This window comes from Bubalus kerabau, chromosome X (assembly GCF_029407905.1).
Source record: "Bubalus kerabau isolate K-KA32 ecotype Philippines breed swamp buffalo chromosome X, PCC_UOA_SB_1v2, whole genome shotgun sequence".
Lineage (NCBI taxonomy): Eukaryota > Metazoa > Chordata > Mammalia > Artiodactyla > Bovidae > Bubalus > Bubalus kerabau.
The window spans coordinates 62,961,463-62,983,788 of record NC_073647.1 but is presented as its reverse complement, the minus strand read 5'-3'; the positions used below and the strand labels follow the sequence as shown (position 1 = coordinate 62,983,788).

Below are 22,326 nucleotides of genomic sequence, written 5' to 3'. Positions count from 1 at the left end.
ATCATCCATTATGAAGGGTATTCCTGCTAGGTTTTTTTTTTTTCCCTTCAACTGAGAAAGTAGTTTTCTTTTTATATTCCCTTTCAGTTCATTTCAATCACTCAGTTGTGTCTGACCCTGCGACCCCATGGACTGCAGCATGCCAGGTTTCCCTGCCCTTCACTATTCCCAGAGTTTGCTCAAACTCATGTCCATTGAGTTGGTGATGCCATCCTACCATCTCATCCTCTATCGCCCCCTTCTCCTGCCTTCAGTCTTTCCCAGCGTCAGGGTATTTTCCAATGAGTTGGCTCTTTCTTTGCATCAGGTGGCCAAAGTACTGGCCTTTAGGCTAAAAATTAGTGTCATCCAAGTAAGTAGCGGTGTAAGGGTTAAAAAGTGAAAGTCGCTCAGTTGTGTCCATTTTGGCACTCCGTGGACTATACAGTCCATGGGGTTCTCCAGGCCAGAGTACTGGAGTGGATAGCTGTTCCCTTCTCCAGGAGATCTTCCCAGCCCAGGGATTGAACCCAGGTCTCCTGCACTGCAGGTGGATTCTTTACCAGCTGAGCCACCTGGGAAGTCCAAGAATGCTGGAGTGGGCAGCATATCCCTTCCCCAGGGGATCTTCCGACCCAGGAATTGAACTGGGGTCTCCCCGCATTGTAGGTGGATTCTTCACCAGTTGAGCCACCAGCCTTGGTTTAAATTCCTGGCTGTAATTTACAGTGATTAAGCACCTGCATCAGGGTTGCTGTGAGGTCAGTACACCTTGTGCATCTAGAATAGTGCCTGGTCTGTAGTTCCAATACAGGCAACAGATAAAAAGGTAGTCACCAGTTTTTTGGTTTTCCAGTGCATATAGAACTTAACATTTATACTGTAATTATTAAATATTAGCAATATCATGCGTAAAACAACGGATGCATTAAAAATACTTTATTGCTAGCTAGCATCTAAATCTTCAGTGAGTCAATATTTTTTGCCATAGTAAATCACAATCACCATGATAAATACAATAATAGTGAAAAAGGTTGAAATATTGCGGGAATTACCAAAATGTGACACAGAGACATGAAGTGAGTAAATGCTGTTGGAAAAACAGGGTTGACAGACTTGTGACAGACGCAGGGTTGCCACAAACTTTAAACTTGTGAAAAACAAAAACAAAAAAAAACCCAAACCCCCACAGTATTTGTTCAATACAACAAAATGAGGTATGTCTGTTAATTATTATTTTACTTATTACTAAGCTATTCTTTCTCAGCTATTTATATCTGGTTCAAAGGCTTTTCCCCAAAATGTTTTCAGATGGCTCAAATGTGGAAAATCTTACTCAAGGAAATAAAAACAGCTGAAGATGGACCAAAGCAGGGTGGTCACTTGTAAAGGAAGCTTTTTAATGCAGTCTAGCTTGCAATCTCAAAAAGGACAGAATGACCTCTGTTCATTTCCAAGGCAAACCATTCAATATCACAGTAATAATCCAAGTCTGTGCCCCAACCAACAATGCTGAAGAGGCTGAAGTTGAATGGTTCTACGAAGACCTACAAGACCACCTAGAATTAACACACCCAAAAGATGTCCCTTTCATTATATGGGACTGGAATGCAAAAGTAGGAAGTCAAGAGATACCTGGAGTAACAGGCAAATTTGGCCTTACAGAATGAAGCAGGGCAAAGGCCAACAGTTTTGCCAAGAGAACACACTGGTCATAACAAACACCCTCTTCCAACAACACAAGAAAAGACTCTACACATGGACATAACCAGATGGTCAGTACAGAAATCAGACTGATTATATTCTTTACAGCCAAAGATGGAGAGGCTCTATACAGTCAGCAAAAACAAGACGGGAGCTGACTGGCTCAGATCATGAACACCTTATTGACAAATTTAGACTTAAGTTGAAGAAAGTAAGGAAAACCACTAGACCATTCAGGTATGACCTAAATCAAATTTTTTACAATTATACAGTGGAATTGACAAATAGATTCAAGGGATTATACCTGATAGAGTGCCAGAAGAAGTATGGATGGAGGTTTGTGATATTGTACAGGAGGCAGTGATCAAGACCATCTCCAAGAAAAAGAAACATAAAAAGCAAAATGGTTGTCTAAGGAGGACTTACAAATATCTGAGAAAAGAAAAGAAGCTAAAGGCAAAGGAGAAAAGGAAAGATATACCCAATTGAATGCAAAATTCCAAAGAATAGCAAGGAGAGATAAAGCCTTCCTCAGCGATCAATGCAAAGAAATAGAGGAAAACAAGAGAATGGGAAAGACTAGAGATCTCTTCAAGAAAATTAGAGATACAAAGGGAACATTTCATTCAAAGATGGGCACAATAAAGGACAGAAATGGTATGGACCTAACAGAAGCAGAAGATATTAAGAAGAGGTGGCAAGAATACACAGAAGAACTATACAAAAAAGATCTTCACGACCCAGATAATCATGATGATGTAATCACTCACCTAGAGCCAGACATCCTGGAATGAGAAGTCAACAGGGCCTTAGGAAGCAACACTACGAACAAAGCTAGTGGAGGTGATGGAATTCCAGTTGAGCTATTTCAAATCCTAAAAGATGATGCTGTGAAAGTGCTGCACTCAATTTGCCAGCAAATGTGAAAAACTCAGCAGTGGCCACAGGACTGGAAAAGGTCAGTTTTCATTCCAATCCCAAAGAAAGCCAATGCCAAAGAATGTTCAAACTACAGCACAGTTGCACTCATCTCACATGCCAGCAAAATGATGCTCAAAATCCTCCAAGCCAGGCTTCAACAGTATGTGAACCATGAACTTCCAGGTGTTCAAGCTGGATTTAGAAAAGCTAGAGCAACCAGAGATCAAATTGCCAACATCTGCTGGATCATCAGAAAAGCAAGGGAGTTCCAGAAAAACATCTACTTCTGTTCTATTGACTATACCAAGCCTTTGACTGTGTGGATCACAATAAACTGTGGAAAATTCTGAAAGAGATGGGAATACCTGACCATCTGATCTGCCTCCTGAGAAATCTGTATGCAGGTCAAGAAGCAACAGTTAGAACTAGACATGGAACAACAGACTGGTCCCAAATTGGGAAAGGAGTACGTCAAGGCTGTATGTTGTCACCTTGCTTATTTAACTTATATGCATGAGTACATCATGAGAAACGCTGGGCTGGATGAAGCATAAACTGGAATCAAGATTGCTGGGAGAAATATCAATAACCTCAGATATGCAGATGACACTACCCTTATGGCAGAAAGCAAAAAAAACCTGAAGAGCCCCTGGATGAAAGTGAAAGAGGAGAGTGAAAAAGTTGGCTTAAAACTCAACATTCAGAAAACTAAGATGGCATCTGGTCCCATCACCTCATGGCAAATAGATGGGGAAACAATGGAAACAGTGACAGACTTTTATTTTGGGGGGCTCCAAAATCACTGCAGATGGTGACTGCAGCCATGAAATTAAAAGACACTTGCTCTGGAAGAAAAGCTATGACCAACCTAGATAGCATATTAAAAAGCAGAGACATTACTTTGCCAACGAAGTCTAGTCAGAGCTGTGGTTTTTCCAGTAGTCATGTATGGATGTGAGAGTTGGAATATAAAGAAAGCTGAGCGCTGAAGAATTGATGCTTTTGAACTGTGGGGTTGGAGAAGACTCTTGAGAGTCCCTTGGACTGCAAGGAGATCCAACCAGTACATCCTAAAGGAAATCAGTCCTGAATATTCATTGGAAAGACTGATGCTGAAGCTCCAATACTTTGGCCACCTGATGCGAAGAGCTGACTCATTGGAAAAGACCCTGATGCTAGGAAAGATTGAGGAGAGAGGAGAAGGGGACGACAGAGGATGAGATGGTTGGATGGTATCACCCACTCAATGGACATGAGTTTGAGTAAGCTCCTGGAGTTGGTGATGGACAGGGAAGCCTGGCATGCTGCAGTCCATGGGATCACAAAAAGTCAGACACAACTGAGTGACTGAACTGAGCTGAGCTTGTTGTTTCTAGCCTAAGCAAAACCGTGCCTGTGGGATTTATTTGAGTTTTTAAACTTGAAGTCCATTCATAAATCCCAAGCTTCCTCTTCTCAGGCAGGAGCTCTGTGATCAGGCAGTTGGGATTGCAGGCCAGTCCTCGACCCAAGGAAGTAACAGAGATGGTGTAAGAACGAGGTCCACCAATCTCCTGCAGGTTTACTATAGCCACAGCCCATGCTAAGTTCAAGAGAGGGCGTTCCCACATCTCAAAGTTGTCCTCCTGAAAAGCAAGCCAGGAAAAGAGTTGTGATAGTTTGGTAACTAGCAATAAGCTGCCATATTATTTGTGGCATTATGTCTTAGAATTATCGAGCACTTCTAGAGAAAAGTAGCACAAAGGAGCCTCATTACCGATTATGATATCAAGATTAAAAAATGCCTTCTTAAAAGATCAGTGCATATCCTCCATAAAGTAACACATTTCAGTCCAAGACAAACTTGGTACTTGAGTATTAAACCATCTTAAAATACACACCCCAAATAAACATTTGGATGAATTGTAAATGATAAAGCAAGAGAAGATGTTCCTGGCCAATTCCTACTTTCTCCCATAGAACATTATTTACTATACCTTTCTAAGCCAGTAACCCTGCTTGCCTAAGCGGTCCTGGTTGATGGCAATTACATCCTTATCCTGAAGAAGGGCTTTGGCTTCAGGGCTGATGTGTCGGAGATCATTGGACATGAGTAACGGAGCCGCCATGATAGCCCAGAGGGCCATCTGAGTTATTTGCTGATCCCGGCTGAGGCCAAAGTTGCCAATCACCAACTGGGACAAAGAATGAAGTAAGAATTCAAGGGAGATAAAACATTCTTAAAGTTACCTAGACACAGAGAAGGCAATGGCAGCCCACTCCAGTACTCTTGCTTGGAAAATCCCATGGATGGAGGAGCCTGGTGGGCTGCAGTCCATGGGGTCGCTAAGAGTCGGACACGACTGAGCGACTTCACTTTCACTTTTCACTTTCATGCATTGGAAAAGGAAATGGCAACCCACTCCAGTGTTCTTGCCTGGAGAATCCCAGGGATGGGGGAGCCTGGTGGGCTGCCGTCTATGAGGTTGCACAGAGTCGGACACGACTGAAGCGACTTAGCAGCAGCGGCAGCAGCATAAAGACAAGTCACCTTCCAGGGCATCCTGCTCTGATTACTCTCACATAAAGCCTCCTCCCAGGAACTTCTCCCTTCTGATTTATCCTGGGTGTCAAGTAGGAAGGAAACAGGTCCACCTGAGGAGCTTGAACCAGAGGGCTCAGGTTCTTACCATATCTGGGTCATTCCAACCTCCTGGTCCTGCAACAGGAACAATTATCTTCTGGTTAGAAGATGTCCAGTCCAAGGTTTTCCTTATACTTTCCCAAGAATCATAAATGTCAGCAAAATTTCTCCAGTGATTGCAGTACTCTCGGATTTCTGTGTAATTGGGCTGTGAAAACAGAGAGAACTCTTCTGTTTACTTTCTACTAACATTCTTGTGATAGGAAAACAATCATGTTTTTAAAAGGCACTTGTAGCTTCCTTAGTTTACAGATTAAAGGTCTCTATGAGGAGAGCTAAATCCTTATCATTAATATAATGGACTTTCATTATAAGACGTTTGCTTCAGAAGTAGGCTATATAACTTAAAATGGTTCTAACAGTGTTTTTGCTGGAAATTTAGCAAACAGTAACTAGGTGCAGCCGTCCCCCCTTATGTGTGGGGGATGCATTCTAAGACTCCAAGTGGATGCCTGAAACCACAGATAGTACTATTATATGTACTACTTTTTTTTCCTATACAGGTACCAATGGGTGGGTAGCGTACACAGCATGCATATGCCAGACAAAAAGGATGATTCATGTTCCAGGTGGGATAGAGTGAGATGGTGTAAGATTTTATCACAATACTCAGAATGTGTGCAATTTAAAACTTATTAATTGTTTATTTCTGGAATTTTCCATTTAATACTTTGGACTGTGGTTGACCTTTGGTAACCAAAGCTGTGGAAAGCAAAACTGTGGGATGGGGGGACTACTGTATTGGGATTATGGAGGATTTTAATTTTTTCTATAGTTCACGGTCAAATTTTTCCAAAATGCACATGTATTACTTTTATAATCAGAAGAAAATACAGTGATTTCCTAATATGATACTACAAATCAACTATACTTCAATTAAAAAATAACTAAAATAATCTTAATAAGTAAAAGTTCCAAATTACACATGACTCAGCCAGCAGATGATAAGGCAATTTGAATCCCAGGCATATAATTTGTTATGTTTAATTAGAAATAAAAATTTGTAGATAGGCAGGTGGGCTATCTGAGGTTTAAGATGTTTAGAAAGAAGTTAGAGAAATTTGCAGAGATTAGAAGGAGGTAACGGATTCATTCTGTAAGTAATTATTCACCACTTACCATAAGGTAGGGATACACTGATAAAGTCAGAAAAGGTCCCTGCCCTCCTGAAGCTTACATTTTAATGGAGGAGACAGACAATACGTAAATCAACAAATAATTCCATATAATGTTAAGCTCATAGAAGGAAATTGAATAGGTTAACATGATAATGAAGTGGGCTGATTCAGGATATATTTTGTAGGCAGTACTAAAAGGATTGCTGCAGATAGGTTGTGAACCGTGAGACAAAAATGAACAATCAAAGATGACTGGCTTCTCAGTTCATGGCGACTTAGTCTCCAATTACAGCAGTGGGGATGGTGAGAAGTGGATGGATCCTGGGAGGAATGGCAGGATGAGACTGTTAAGTAAGGCTGGACTTTGACAGGGACCTTCGTCTCCTTTGCTCTTGAGTTCTGAAAATCTATCAGCAAGGCTCTACTGGATTCTGGGCTCACTAGCTCACCTTAAAGATGGGCCACACATAAAGGGGCCACTCACAGGAATACACAATGCTTCTGCCAGTCCTGTTCAGGGCCAAGGACATTTGCTTATAACCTGTATGAGAAAACAACGTGTAAAATAAAGAAAGGGATTTCCAGCTGGGACTGTATATTTTTAATAGAAGCTGCCTGGAAGGGCCACGTTTCTATTTTAAACCAGCAGTACAGAGAGGTGACTGTTCTGTGCTTACACTGTGTGGAGTGCCACCCAGACTGCTGGGATTGTTCTGAGGAGAGAGTGCAGGATGGTGGCTATATTGAAGAAGGGCAGGAAGGGAGATGTTCTTCTCTCTGTGACTGTGCCTGACATCTGGGATTCTTTTCCCAGTGATGGACAGAGAGTTAACAATTATCTGGAGTCAACTCAGAGCTCTCTTACATGAAAAGTTCACACCATTAGCTGTGGTTAGGCACATGTGGCTTTTACATGCATCAATGAATAAATGCATGGACAAGCTGAAAGAAGAGGCAGGAACTCTGGCACACAGAGAATCATTATTTCCAGTGTCGTGACTGGATATTTCCAAAGTGAGGAGTAGTTCTTTGGATGCTTAGCTACCTTGTCCTCAAAGTTCTGCTTTTTGCTCTTGGCTAGATCTTGTGGATGAAACATACCCTCTGCCAAATGTTGTATACTGTCACAGTAACAACCATCAAATTTTAGCAGATCTACTCCCCACTCAGCGAAGGTCTGGGCATCAATGTCATAGTATCCAAAACTCCCAGGGAAGCCTGCGCAGGTTTTATTTCCAACATCTGCATAAATCCCTAGCTTCAGTCCTTTGCTATGAACCTGAAATGAGAGAAAAGAGTCACCTTGCTAGAAGGGCAATCATGAAATAGAGAGAACCACTTCAGGCTGGAGGCAGAGACCAGTACCCTTCACCAGGTAGATACTGGGGGGCTTTCCCCTGCCCCCCGGCCCATAAAATCATCCAGATTAGTTTGTCAGGAGATAAAGAACAAAGACCCCAGTTCTGCTGAGTTCAAACTCTACATGTAACAATAGCATAGAACTGATGTGAAAGCTGTCAGTTGCTCTGATCTTCGTTTGACGGGATCTTAAAAGTTACATTTTCAGGGCAATGATAGATTTATCTGGACAAAGACTCTTTCCTTGACTGAACCTTAGGTACCTCTAAACCCCCTCTCAAGCAGGCCTCTACCTTAGCTTACCCTGTCTAGTTTTAGTAAGAATCCTGCAAAGTCACCCTCCCCCCTCCACCTTTTAATATCTGATCAAATTCCTTATGCCCCACCCTTGATGTCTAAGTCCTTGGCTTGCTTCCCCTCCTCCTGATATCTTCTCTTAGTAACTGTTCATCCACTGACCCCCACAATCTGGCTATTTAAAACCCCACTCATCTTTGGTGTATTCTGGATTGAACTTGGCTCTTTCCCCTATTACAACAGTACTGAATTGTACTCAGTATCCGTCTTCACTGCCTTTAACTAGTGTTCGGCTCCATTACTCTTTAACAATCTCTAGAACATATTCCTTCTACTTCTAAAGTTGTAATCTATAGTACAATTGTGATAACTGCTCAAAATTTATATGGAAATATATGCACGCATGTCAAGAACCAAGTTCCTTTTTTCTCCTAGAGAATTCAGTAGTTTCAGCAAAAAGAGAACTTCTCCAAGATGGGCCTCAAGAACTGTTGTGAAACACAGATCTGCTGATGGGATGAAAATTCCACCCAATAAGCCTTACAATTTGGATAGTAACAGCTATTTTACTTTCCAAGTGTTTTGAGCAAGATTATGTACAGAAATGCTTATAGTCACCTGAATGAAAAAGAGAATTACCCATACACTCACATAATCAGCTAGGCGGCGGATCCCACCAGGAAAGCGTTTAGGGTCTGCCTGAAGTCTGCCTTTTGAATCTCTTTCTGGAGCCATCCAACAGTCATCAATGCAGAGGTACTCATAACCTACATCCTTCCAGCCATCTGAGGCCATGATCTCAGCTATCTGCAGGAAGAGCTTCTCGCTGAAAGACAAATTCCAAGAATCATTACAATTCATTAGACAAATGCTTGGGCACTCCGATTTATTAGGCATCTCAAGGTTTTGCAATTTATTTTTCAACCGGTAATAATTTGGTAGTAATTACAACCAATGAGGGTAAAATGGACTGGCCCTTTTTCTTCTCACGCCTTCCCCTTCTACCCCTAAGAACCCCAAACAATTAAAAGAGGAATGAGAAATACATGAAACTGAAAAGGCTATTAGAACTAAGACGACAGTTCAGTAAAGTAAAACTACAAAGTTAACATAATCAGTAGCTTCTTTAGATATTAACAATAACCTATTCAGAGAAAAAGACACCATTCACAAGAGCAACCAAAAAACCAACAGACAAAACCTAAAATACCCAGAAGTAATTTTAAAACTAAGTGCAGGGCTCATATGAATAAACTATGATGTTTACAAATAGCTAAGAAGAGAAGCAAAAGGCAAAGGAGAAAAGGAAAGATACACCCATTTGAATGCAGAGTTCCAAAGAATAGCAAGGAGAGATAAGAAAGCCTTCCTCAGTGATCAATGCAAAGAAATAGAAGAAAACAATAGAATGGGAAAGACTAGAGATTTCTTCAAGAATTTGAAATATGTATAATATCATATATGAAACGAGTCGCCAGTCCAGGTTCGATGCATGATACTGGATGCTTGGGGCTGGTGCACTGGGATGACCCAGGGGGATGGTACGGGGAGGGAGGAAGGAGGAGGGTTCAGGATGGCGAACACATGTATTCCTGTGGCAGATTCATTTTGATACATGGCAAAACCAATACAATATTGTAAAGTTAAATAAAATAAAATTAAAAAAAATACAAAAAAAAAGAAAATGAGAGATAACAAGGGAACATTTCATGCAAAGATGGGATCAATAAAGGACAGAAATGGTATGGACCTAACAGAAGCAGAAGATATTAAGAAGAGGTGGCAAAAATACACAGAAGAACTACACAAGAAAAGGTCTTCACAACCCAGATAATCATGATGCTGTGATTGCTCACCTAGAGCCAGACATCCTGGAATGTGAAGTCAAGTGGGCCTTAGGAAGCATCACTATGAACAAAGCTAGTGGAGGTGATGGAATTCCAGTTAAGCTATTTCAAATCCTAAAAGATGATGCTGTGAAAGTGCTGCACTCAATTTGCCAGTAAATTTGGAAAACTCAGCAGTGGCCACAGGATTGGAAAAGGTCAGTTTTCATTCCAGTCCCAAAGAAAGCCAATGCCAAAGAATGCTCAAACTACAGCACAGTTGCACTCATCTCACACACCAGCAAAATGATGCTCAGAATCCTCCAAGCCAGGCTTCAACAGTTTGTGATCCGTGAACCTGCAGTTGTTCAAGCTGGATTTAGAAAAGGCAGAGCAACCAGAAATCAAATTGCCAACATCTGCTGGATCATGGAAAAAGCAAGAGAGTTCCAGAAAAATACTTCTGCTTTATTGACTATACCAAAGCCTTTGACTGTGTGGATCACCACAAACTGGGGGAAATTCTTACAGAGATGGGAATACCATACCACCTGATCTGCCTCCTGAGAAATCTGTATGCAGGTCAGGAAGCAACAGTTAGAACTGGACATGGAACAACAGACTGGTTCCAAATCAGAAAAGGAGTACGTCAAGGCTGTATGTTGTCACCTTGCTTATTTAACTTACATGCAGAGTACATCATGTGAAATGCTGGGCTGGATGAAGCACAAGATGGAATCAAGATTGCTGGGAGAAATATCAACAACCTCTGAATATGCAGAATATCTGAATATGCAGATGACACCACCTTTATGGCAGAAAGCAAAGAAAACCTAAACAGCCTCTGGATGAAAGTGAAAGAGGAGAGTGAAAAAGTTGGCTTAAAGCTCAACGTTCAGAAAACCAAGATCATGGCATCTGGTCCCATCACTTCATGGCAAATAGATAGGGAAACAGTGGAAACAGTGACAGACTTTATTTTTGGCTCCAAAATCACTGCAGATGGTGACTGCAGCCATGAAATTAAAAGACGCTTGCTCTGGAAGAAAAGCTATGACCTACCTAGATAGCATATTAAAAAGCAGAGAAAAAAAAAAAAAGAAAAAGCAGAGACATTACTTTGCCAACAAAGTCTAGTCAAAGCTATGGTTTTTCCAGTAGTCATGTATGGATGTGAGAGTTGGACTATAAAGAAAGCTGAGCGCTGAAGAATTGATGCTTTTGAACTGTGGGGTTGGAGAAGACTCTTGAGAGTCCCTTGGACTGCAAGGAGATCCGACCAGTACATCCTAAAGGAAATCAGTCCTGAATATTCATTGGAAGGACTAATGCTGAAGCTGAAGCTCCAATACTTTGGCCACCTGATGCGAAGAACAGACTCATTTGAAAAGACCCTGATGCTGAGAAAGATTGAAGGCGGGAGGAGAAGGGGATGACAGAGGATGAGATGGTTGGATGGCATCACCCAGTCAATGGACATGAATTTGAGTAAACTTTGGGAGTTGGTGATGGACAGGGAGGCCTAGCGTGCTGGAGTCCATGGGGTCACAAAGAGTCGGACGCAAATGAGCGACTGAACTGACTGACTGATGATGTTCCAATTTATGAGAATAAATGGAGACACATTATTTTGTTCTTGAATAGGAAAACTCAGTATTAAAAAAAAGCAAACTCTCCCTGTACACTTCTAGACATTTACTAAAACCTTTAACTAATCCCCAAAGGACTTTTTAAGGAAGTTTGCAACATGACTCAAAAACATCACCTCAAAAGTTATATACATGAATAGTCTACCAAAGATAAATGAAGCTGGTGCTGTACTATTAGCATTAGAATACACAGATAAATAGAATCAAAGAGAAAGTTCAAAAAAGAGATCCTTCAAGCCATTTGATATCATAAAATTTAGTACATATTAAATATAATATTGCTTATAGGAGAACAAAGTCCAGCTGGATTAAAGATTTAAATACTTAAAAAACCCATAAAAATGCTAGTAGAAAATATAAATTTTGTATTCCATTTTATATTCAGATAGGAAAGAACTTTCTTTGCATGATGCCAGAGACAGAAATCATAAAGGAAAAACCTAGTGTTTGATACATAAATATCAAAACCAACATATAGCAAGAATCACTGTTTTGGGAATTCCTTAGTGGTCCAGTCGTTAGGGCTCTGAGCTTTCACTGCCAAGGGCCTAGGTTGGATCTCTGGTTGGGGAACTAAGATCCCACAAGCTGCGCGAAATTGTCCAAAAAAAAAAAAAGAACCACTGAATTCACAACTTATGGTAGACCCCAAACAAATAAAAACCAAAAAGTAAACAAAATAACCCCAAACACTCCAATTGAAAAATATGAACAAACAAGCAGCGCAGAAAAGAAATCATGCAAACAAACAGCCAATTTAACTTATTAAAAGATGTTCAACTTTATCAGTAATCAAATAAATGAAAATAAAAACACCTACCAGACTGGCAAATTTCAGAAGAATAACAAAAATGCAGTGTTGGCCAGACTGTGGGGGAAAACAGGAACTCATACACAAGTGTGAGTCATTCAGTCCTACCTCTTTGTAACCCCATGGACTGTAGCCCACCAGGTTCCTCTGTCCATGGAATTCTCCAGGCAAGAATACTGGAGTGGGTAGTCATTCCCTTCCCGGAGGGATCTTCCCAACCCAGGGATTGAAACCCAGGTCTTCTGCATTGCAGGCAGATTGTTTACCTTCTGAGCCACCACAGAAGCCCACATGGTTGTTGGGAAGGTGCATTTGCAAAACTTTTGGGGGAGGACAGTTTGATATGAAACAAAATGAGCATACCCTTGAACCCAGGATTTAGACTTCTAAGGAAAAAAATCAGATGATGTACAAGGGTGGTTATTAGTAAGCTTTGTTCATAATAATGAAAAATTGAAGATGAGTAGTCATGAACAGGAGATTGTTTAAATAAAGTATGGCGAATACATACAATCTGCACTTATGAAGCTCCCATTCTGTGCCAGGCACTCACTCTTCAATTTACAAAGGGATCATCAGTTTGCCCAAGATCACCTGGCAAAGTAATAATAAGCTAGAATTTGAACCCAGGCAGGCAGACTTCAGAGTCTTGTTAACTGCTCGCGACATAAACGTAATCTCATTTTTATTGAAAAACACTTTAAAAAGAAATTTGTGTTTTTATTTACATAGAAAAAAAAGGAAAGGTTGCATATTAACACTTTAATCATGATTATTTCTGGGTGGTGAAATGAGGGGAATCTATTTTCTTTATACTCTTCTTTACTATCCACATTTTTTGCCATAATCGTGCATTAATTTCATAATCAGATACAAAAATAAGACAACCACCACTCAGGAAAAAAAGGAAAAGATAGAAAGAAATATGGGATGGCCGTAATTTACTCCAGGGTCATGATGGATTTAGTCTGAAACTTAGAAAGCCAATTAACTCTGTCATGTTTGACCAACATCTGTAAAGACATTCAAAGGAATAACTTATGGCCACTGGGATGTACCATGACCACTGCTTATAGAGGGGCCTCTGCACCAAGGGTGTCTTTATTATGTTTTTAAACAATATCTATCAGTGATTCTTAACCTTTTCTAGATGGAGATCTATTTGAGAATCTGAACAAAGCTCAAGATCCTCTCTCCAGAAAAACACATATACTCACATTTGCAGATTTGCATTAATTTCCCCATAGATTCCAGGCTAAGAACATTCCTTGCCTGTGCCCTCATTCAGTCGTGTCCGACTCTTCGTGACCCTATGGACTGTAGCCCAACAAGCTCCTCTGTCCATGCGATTCTCCAGGCAAGAATACTGGAGTGGGTTGCACTTTCCTCCTCCAGGGGATCTTTCTGACCCAGGGATTGAACCCGTGTCTCTGTTCTTTATCACTAGTGCCACCTAGGAAGCCATGGTAAAGAATCCGCCTGCCAATTAGGAGACGCAACAGATGCAGGTTACATCCCTGAGTCAGAAAGATCCCCTGGAGGAGGAAAGGGCACCCCACTCCAGTATTCTTGCATGGAAAATTCCATGGGCAGAGGAGCCTGGCAGGCTTCAGTCTACCGGCTCGCAGAGAGTCAGACACGTGGGCTGAGCATGAGCATGGGATAAGAACATTCCTTCCATATGCCTAATTGAGGGGGTTTGGTATTGCACTGTGCAATAACCCTTCAGATGGGTTATCTAGTTGAAAGTCAACCTGTGTGAGATAAGAACTGTTTTGCAGATCACCAGAGTTGGTTCCCTGAGGTAAGAGTTGCTTTCCCAATCTGCAGACAAAGGATGTGTGGGTCTGATAGGATCAATACTTGTCTTATCCACTAAAGATCCTCTGCATAACCTTCCAACCAGAGGCCATACCCAAGGGCTATGGGGTGTGGAGATCTAGGAGACACTATGGTCTCTCTAAATTCCCTCAAATTAGAGCCAAGGAACCCGTGACCCCAAAAGGGGAAGAAATGACACACGTCTTAGTCCTGTCTCTCCTACTCACCACAGCTGTTCTCAGTACTAGTCCCAGCAGAGACAGAGCTGCTGCTGCTAAGTCACTTCAGTCGTGTCCGACTCTGTGCGACCCCATAGACGGCAGCCCACCAGGCTCCCCCGTCCCTGGGATTCTCCAGACAAGAACACTGGAGTGGGTTGCCATTTCCTTCTCCAATGCATGCAAGTGAAAAGTGAAAGTGAAGTCGCTCAGTCGTGTCGGACTCTTAGCGACCCCATGGACTGCAGCCTACCAGGCTCCTCCATCCATGGGATTTTCCGGGCAAGAGTACTGGAGTGGCGTGCCACTGCCTTCTCCAAAGACAGAGCAGTAGCTTTCAATAAGGGTCTGAACCAACTGGATGGTAAATGAAGAAAGACCTTAGGTGGGTGAACAGGCAGAAAGAAGTGGAGAAGCAGAGGTCGCTGGCCAGACTCCCACCCCAAGGGGTCCCATGGAGAAAATCTAGAGCTAGTCCCCATCCAGGGCAGTTTGCTGGGGATAAAAAAGCAGCAGTGATAGGGGAGCTCTCCCTCCGGCTCAAAATTTTCTTGCTGAGACCCTCCATCCTTCCAAACACATCCAGGCAAATATATGGAAAGGCGAAGAGAAGAAGGTACCCAATATCTCTGATACCTGATACAGGAATCCGGCTCTTCTTGGCAGTTCACGTTGCACATGAAGCGCTCCCAGTGCAGCCAGCCCATGGTAGGGGTCATCGCCAAGCCGTTGTCCAGGCCCCAAGCCCTAGGGAGCCCGTAGGGAACCAGGGCCTGGAAGCAAAAGGCCAGCACGCAGCCCAGCCGCAGGACTCTGCTCACCGGTTTCATCGTCGCTGTCATCATACAGCACAGATTTCCAAGAGTCACCTGGGGTTTTAAATTTAACCTACGGGGGTAAAAAGTCGGAGACGGTCCGCAGAACCCGCTTTGGTCCCCATCACCAATCACTGGTGAGTAATTAAGCCGTGACGTGACTGTTTCTCCAGTAACTGGGATGGTTATCCCCAGAGGCTGACCAATGACCAGTCACAGAAGACGCACCGCCACCAACCACCCTCTCTCTTTCTGAATGTCGACCCGCCCTATTTTTATACCAGAAGGAAGTGCAGCACTTTAATGATCCGGGGTTAGAGCCTAGCGGTGCTCACGTGATCGAGATCTCACATGACGTAGATCCTCACGTGACCTATCGCTTACGTGAGCAGAAGTAGTTCTGGTCGTCGTCTACCGTCTCGCTATAAGCCGTTTGAGGGAAGAAAGAGGAAAATTATCCGGTATCGTTAGAGGTTGGTGTGTGGGTGGGAACCGGGGACCCGGGGGTGGTGATGATGCAGACCAAAGCGGGGTCCGCGGGCCGCCTCCGCCTTTTTCGTTCCTGCTTTCCCCTCCCCCGCTCCCCCTTCCCCCATCTCAGTGCCGGGAAGCCGCCTTTGCTGCGCCTGGTGGGGAAATGGTGGACGCTCGTGACTGTCTGTGTTTTTGTATATCTGTCTGTCTGGGCGGGTCTCAAAGGACCCTTAAGAGAAACCGTAAGCTGAAAAACATTGGAAAACCACGTCCCCGGATTAGGAAAAACAGATCTTGAGTCCAGTGGTCTGAATGCTAGTCCACCCATTCAGGCACCCAGTTTCCAGTGCCTGATTGTTTGTAGGGAGAGGCACCAAGCGAATTTGATCTGTAGAGTCACATCTAGGCAAATACTGCGTGCCTGACCGCGGCGCCCAATGAATGTTTTTACTGAATTAAATATTTAAATAACGTTTATTTTTCCGGCTTTTAACAAGCTACATGTTCAATTTTTGGACTTTGGAAAAATAACGGTATGCTATAAATTGAAAAAAAAAATACACGTAATTCATCACTCGCAGATAACTACTCAGCATTTCGGTCTGTAAAACGTCTGTATATAACACGCACATAAATGCACAAATTCTTAACTCACGAATGGAATCCGGGTTTCTACTTCAGGCAACAGAGTCCTCGTGGCCTTCCCAGGAGACACAGTGATGAAGCAGAACCTCCGTGTCCCCACACGGGATGTTAAGGCCTAGAGGGCTGTAGGGACATTAAATGGAATGGGTCGTCCAAGAGTTAAGGCAAGCAAAAAACCAGTGTGTAAATCTGTCACTCAGACCTGAAAATGATCTATAGGAAGACAGCACTGCACATGCATTGTTCCAGGCACATCTTAGGGAGTTAGTGAATGTTGACTTTAATCTTTGGTGTAGTATTAGGGACGTTAGTACACTTTGTACTTTCTTTCCAAGAGGCCCACTGTTCCCAGACCATGTCAGATAAGCCATACACATACAAAAATAGAAATTTTTATCAAATTTGCTATACGAAATATCACAAAAGTAAACATTTTAATTTGTTTTCTGGTTTTTTTTTTTTTTTTTTTGCTGAAATAAAATTTCTCTCTATAGAAAATTAGGAATGCACAAAAGAATTGAAAAAAGTTGAAAAAACCATAAACTTACTACTCAGAGTAGCCTCTATTAACATGTGGCAAATTCCCCATGCATGTACTTTCCTAACTTTTAAAAGAATTCCAATTACAATGATTTTTAAAAATTAAACTATTTAGAAGTATATAGGGTAAAAAGTGAAATTCCTCTACATTCTTGCTACCCTATAGTGCTCCTTTTCTCAAAAAACAACTTACGTGCTTCCAGAACTTCTCTGCATTTACATACATATAGATGTGCCTGCTTATATTTTAAAATAAGTAGGTTCATACTGTACATTATTCCTTCATTTAATTTAATTGGGAAATCTTCCAGGGTCAGGGAAGATTTAAAAAAAAAATACAGCTACATGGCTTTCTGTTTTAAGGCTAAAGTATACTTCACTGTCATTCCCCTATTAATGGATAATTAGGTTTCTAATTTTCTGCCATCACTAACAATGCAACAGTGAACATTTGTGAGTATTTCTGTTGACCAGGTTCCTGGAAGGAATTCTAGCATGGTCGAAGGATATGTGAACATATATCTTTCTCACAGTTGTGGTTATAAAACAGTTATGATCTTAGGTCACTTAAGATTATAGCATAAGTAGCTTCTTATGTTATTCGATTTCCAATTTTTAAAGTGGGTAATATTTCATCTTTCTTAGTAAAATATCTTTCAAAAAATATTTAGCTCCATAAACCTTTGTCTGAATTTCAGATCTTCTTAGGGCATATAACCAGAAGTTACATGTAGCAAAAGGCATGACATATTTCCAAACTGCTTTCCAGAGATACTGCATCAACTTTCACTGCTCTGGGAGTATATTAGAAACTAATTTGGGAACCCTGAATATCAGTGTCAACTTATCCTTCCTATTTTACTTTCACTGTGGTGATGGATAAAAAATGGCAATTAATTGTAGTTTTAACTTGTATTTCTGATGATTGATGAGGATTGAACATTTCCCAGACTCTTCTGTATCTTCACATCTGTATTTCCCATACATTTAATCTGTTACCAAGTCTCCCAGAGTCCACTGCTTTGAATGCATAGATCATTATCTTGCCTCTCCCGCCTTTTAAAAAGTATCTTGCCTCCCCCCCCCTTTTAAAAGTGCCATTGCCTTATATAAATACCTTAACATATCTCTAACAGAGCTCTAGCTGCTCTTGGTAGTGTCACCCCCACCCCCTCTGTTTGAGCGTCACACTGTTGCCATGGTGATCTTTCTGAAAGGTTCTGATTACTTGACTCTCCTCCCCTCACTTTCCTTCTTCTCCTTCCTCCCCTCACTTCTCTCTCCTTACCTCCCTCCCTGCCTCTCTCCTCCCCTCAGTGCCCCATGTAAAACCCTTAAAAGGCCTCTAGCCCTTGTCTGTCTGATAAGACCTCCTGGATGAATACCTTGCCAGCCGTATCTCCTGCCTTGCCTCCTCCTATTTTATGCTCCATCATAATTTTTAGAATTTGTGGATCCCTGAGCCGGTTAGTCCTTTTCACTTAACTATTCTACGCTGATAGAATTGACCAGTCAATCCCTGCTTTATAACACCCTTTCACCCTGTCCATAATTATGTCATAGTAGAGAAATGTTTATTTGCCCATTTTGTCTTCAGTACAGATGTACAGTGCCTCTGTAGGACCATGAGTCATTTCTGGGCTTATTGATCCTTATATGCCAGAACCTGGTACTGGATCTGGCAACTGAACAACGTAAAATGAAGATGTAAATTCCCTGTAGTGTCTTTTTTCCATTTATCTCTTTGGCCTTAATATTTACTTGATTTTTTTTAATTTATATGAGTTTTTCAATATAATAAAGATAGTAATGTATTTGTTGTAGTTACCTTGTTTGTTGTTTGTTTTTTATGTTTAATCTTTTGATGTAATGAAGTTTTCCATTTTTATATAATCAGATGTAGCTGTCTTTTATGTCTTGATGTCTCTCACTGATTTAGTTGCCATTCATGTTGTGTATCTTTTCATCTTTTGTATATCTTTCCTGACTTTGTGTTTATATATGATGAATGTGGAAAACTTAGAACATACAGAAGTAGCCAAAGAAAACATTCCCTGAAACAAAGTTCCCATAATCTTACCACCCAGAAATAGCCACCATTAATGGTATCCAGCACATAAAATAGGTATCAAATAGTTGTTGAATGAATGAATGAGTTAGAAATTTGGTGAAGTCTTTCTGTTATATACAAGTGTCTTAAGAAAAAGCTATCAGTGTAATTTTCTATTAATAGTTTTCTTTTTCTCTCTTAACCATATTATGAACATTTTTCCATGACAGTAGTCTTAATTTTTTTTCAGCTATACCAAAATTGCATTGAACCGAACCTGCCAGCAAGAATTCAACAGCCACCATGATGCTGAGCACAGAAGGCAGGGAGGGGTTCGTGGTGAAGGTCAGGGGCCTGCCCTGGTCCTGCTCAGCTGATGAAGTGATGCGCTTCTTCTCCGATTGTAAAATCCAAAACGGCACATCAGGTATTCGTTTCATCTACACCAGAGAAGGCAGACCAAGTGGTGAAGCATTTGTCGAACTTGAGTCTGAAGATGAAGTGAAATTGGCTCTGAAGAAGGACAGAGAAACCATGGGACACAGATATGTTGAAGTATTCAAGTCCAACAGTGTTGAAATGGATTGGGTGTTGAAGCACACAGGTCCGAATAGTCCTGATACTGCCAATGATGGCTTCGTCCGGCTTAGAGGACTCCCATTTGGCTGTAGCAAGGAAGAGATTGTTCAGTTCTTTTCAGGGTTGGAAATTGTGCCAAATGGGATGACACTGCCGGTGGACTTTCAGGGGCGGAGCACAGGGGAGGCCTTTGTGCAATTTGCTTCGCAGGAGATAGCTGAAAAGGCCTTAAAGAAACACAAGGAAAGAATAGGGCACCGGTACATTGAAATCTTCAAGAGTAGCCGAGCTGAAGTCCGAACCCATTATGACCCCCCTCGAAAGCTCATGGCTATGCAGCGGCCAGGTCCCTATGACAGGCCAGGGGCTGGCAGAGGGTATAATAGCATTGGCAGAGGGGCTGGTTTTGAAAGGATGAGGAGGGGTGCCTATGGTGGAGGGTATGGAGGCTATGACGACTATGGTGGCTATAATGATGGATATGGCTTTGGATCTGATAGATTTGGAAGAGACCTCAATTACTGTTTTTCAGGAATGTCTGATCATAGATATGGAGATGGTGGGTCCAGTTTTCAGAGCACCACAGGGCACTGTGTACACATGAGGGGATTACCTTACAGAGCCACTGAGAATGATATTTACAATTTCTTCTCACCTCTTAATCCCATGAGAGTACACATTGAAATTGGACCTGATGGCAGAGTTACTGGTGAGGCAGATGTTGAATTTGCTACTCATGAAGATGCTGTGGCAGCTATGGCAAAAGACAAAGCTAACATGCAACACAGATACGTGGAGCTCTTCTTGAATTCTACCGCAGGCACGAGTGGGGGAGCCTATGATCACAGCTACGTAGAACTCTTTTTGAATTCTACAGCCGGGGCAAGTGGTGGAGCTTATGGTAGCCAAATGATGGGAGGCATGGGCATATCCAACCAGTCTAGTTATGGAGGTCCTGCCAGTCAGCAGCTGAGTGGTGGTTACGGAGGTGGATATGGTGGTCAGAGTAGTATGAGTGGATATGACCAAGTTCTGCAGGAAAACTCCAGTGACTATCAATCAAACCTCGCTTAGGCAGAGAAGGAGTACCGAACAACAACAGAAATAACAGCCGTGCATTTATGGGAGTTAACTAGAATAGGAATGGTGTCAGGCATATCCAGTATGATTGGTACATGGGAATTATCATTGATTCTGATCACTCTTGGTCAGCTAGCTTCCTTTTTTTTTTTCCTTTCATTCCTTTCTCCTTCCCTCCCTCTTACCCTCCCTCCCTCTTTCTTTGTTTCTTTTTTCTCTTTTTTTAAGAAACAAAAATTAAGTTTAACAGTTTTGCATTACAGGCTTGTAATTCATGCTTACTGTAAAGTGGAAGTCAGGATTGTTTTAAAACTTCAAGCTCAGTAATTTTGAACACTGAAACATTCACTTAGGATGTAATAACAAAGTTCAGTATTGACCATAACTGTTAAAACAACTTTCAGCTTTCTTCAAGTTAGTTATGTTATAGGAGTGTACTTAAGCAGTAAGCGTATTTAGGTTAAAGCAATTTCACTTATGTTAAATGTTGCTCTTATACCATGATACATTGAAAACTTTGGATGCATGTTGAGAAACATGCTTTTCTGTAAAAACTCAAATATAGGAGCTGTGTCTACGATTTCAAGTGAAAACATTTGGCATGTTTGTTAATTCTAGCTTTTTGGTTTAATATCCTGTAAGGCACGTGAGTGTACACTTTTAATTTTTTTTTTAAAAAAGCTCTGGGACAATTTTGAGATGTAATACCAATACTTTAGGAGTTTGGTCATGTTGTTTGTATGAAATTCTGAGGCTTTGATTTAAATCTTTCCTTGTATTGTGATTTCCATTAGATGTATTGTACTAAGTGAAACTTGTTAAATAAATCTTCCTTTTAAAAACTGGAAAAATCTTGTACAGCTTCATTTTTATTACTGTCTTAGAAGCCATTTCTTTTATACAGTCCTCTGCTGGTGGAATTTAAATTGGTTTTAATTTTAATTAGTATAAATGTATCTTCAAATCTTTATACATACATCATTGCACATTATTTATTTCTAAGATATATTCCTAGAAGTGAAATTGCTTAGTCAAAGGTCCACACATTTTTGAGACTTCTGATTTATATTGCCAGAAAGATTATGGTACTTTGTGTTTCCACTAGGAGTGTATTTTAAAAAATTTAGCATCCTCATATGAATGAATCCTCATAGGATCCCCATAGCATCCTCAATGAAGCACATTTTTCTCCTTGATCTTGGCCAGTTTGTTAGTTGAAAGTTGTATCCCATTATTATTTTACTTTTGTCTTCCTTAGACTAATATTGAGATGGAGCATCTTTGTGTTTGTTTCTATGTTTATCCTCATCACATCCACAGGACTATTGAGCTACTCTGGAGACATTGTACTTTTTCAGGGCAGCATGCTCCAAAATCCAAAGAAGTAAAGACCAATAAATAATCCTCTTTCATTTAACTGTCAGTTCAGAAGATCTGAGACACCTTTATATGTTTAAAAGAAGAAGTAAACCTATGTTACAGAAACAATTCGGTGTCCTCCATGAATTCGTTAATAGTCTCTGAACACTCTTTAAGGTATTTTTTTTTAATTGGAGGATAATTGCTTTACAAATTGTGTTGATTTCTGCTGTACAATGAGATGAATCAGCTGTTTAAGGTTTTTAAGGGGGCATTTAAAGCTTGTTTTAAATCATTCGTTCTCAAACTTTAGTATGCACCAGAATCATCTTATGGGGCTTGTTAAAACGTTGGTTACTGGGGCCCACTCTTAAGAGTTTCTGAAATTCAGTAGTTCG

General features: G+C 41.2%; 2 protein-coding genes across 3 annotated transcripts; one reads left to right on the top strand and one right to left on the bottom strand.

The window, feature by feature from the left end:
• Positions 1 to 903: 903 nt before the first annotated feature.
• GLA (galactosidase alpha) lies at positions 904 to 15,404 on the bottom strand. The gene is made up of 7 exons (XM_055565051.1): positions 15,023 to 15,404; positions 8,713 to 8,887; positions 7,507 to 7,684; positions 6,855 to 6,946; positions 5,274 to 5,435; positions 4,581 to 4,778; positions 904 to 4,229 (listed from the first exon to the last, which is right to left on the bottom strand). Exons 1-7 carry the CDS (start codon positions 15,229 to 15,231, stop codon positions 3,924 to 3,926), a joined length of 1,320 nt encoding a protein of 439 aa, XP_055421026.1. The 5' UTR covers positions 15,232 to 15,404; the 3' UTR covers positions 904 to 3,923.
• A 120-nt stretch (positions 15,405 to 15,524) lies between these two features.
• HNRNPH2 (heterogeneous nuclear ribonucleoprotein H2) lies at positions 15,525 to 21,420 on the top strand. Of its 2 annotated transcripts, none has more exons than XM_055565050.1 (2): positions 15,525 to 15,662; positions 19,161 to 21,420. In XM_055565050.1, the coding sequence occupies exon 2, from the start codon at positions 19,214 to 19,216 to the stop codon at positions 20,561 to 20,563; it is 1,350 nt and encodes a 449-aa protein (XP_055421025.1). In that variant the 5' UTR covers positions 15,525 to 15,662; positions 19,161 to 19,213; the 3' UTR covers positions 20,564 to 21,420. The 2 variants fall into 2 exon arrangements, with proteins under 2 accessions (XP_055421025.1, XP_055421024.1); XM_055565049.1 differs by having other exon boundaries at positions 15,535 to 15,674.
• The last annotated feature ends 906 nt before the right edge of the window (positions 21,421 to 22,326 follow it).

What these genes read in the sequence shown, in the direction of transcription:
- GLA (XM_055565051.1), bottom strand. Translation starts at nt 15,231, where the DNA reads ATGATGACAGCGACGATGAAACCGGTGAGCAGAGTCCTGCGGCTGGGC. An exon ending in TCCGCCGCCTAGCTGATTAT is followed by an intron (nt 7,685 to 8,712) that starts GTGAGTGTATGG and finishes CTCTCATTTCAG; the next exon opens with GTTCATAGCAAAGGACTGAA. An exon ending in ATGTGTGGCCCATCTTTAAG is followed by an intron (nt 5,436 to 6,854) that starts GTGAGCTAGTGA and finishes CTGTTTTCACAG; the next exon opens with CCCAATTACACAGAAATCCG.
- HNRNPH2 (XM_055565050.1), top strand. Translation starts at nt 19,214, where the DNA reads ATGATGCTGAGCACAGAAGGCAGGGAGGGGTTCGTGGTGAAGGTCAGG.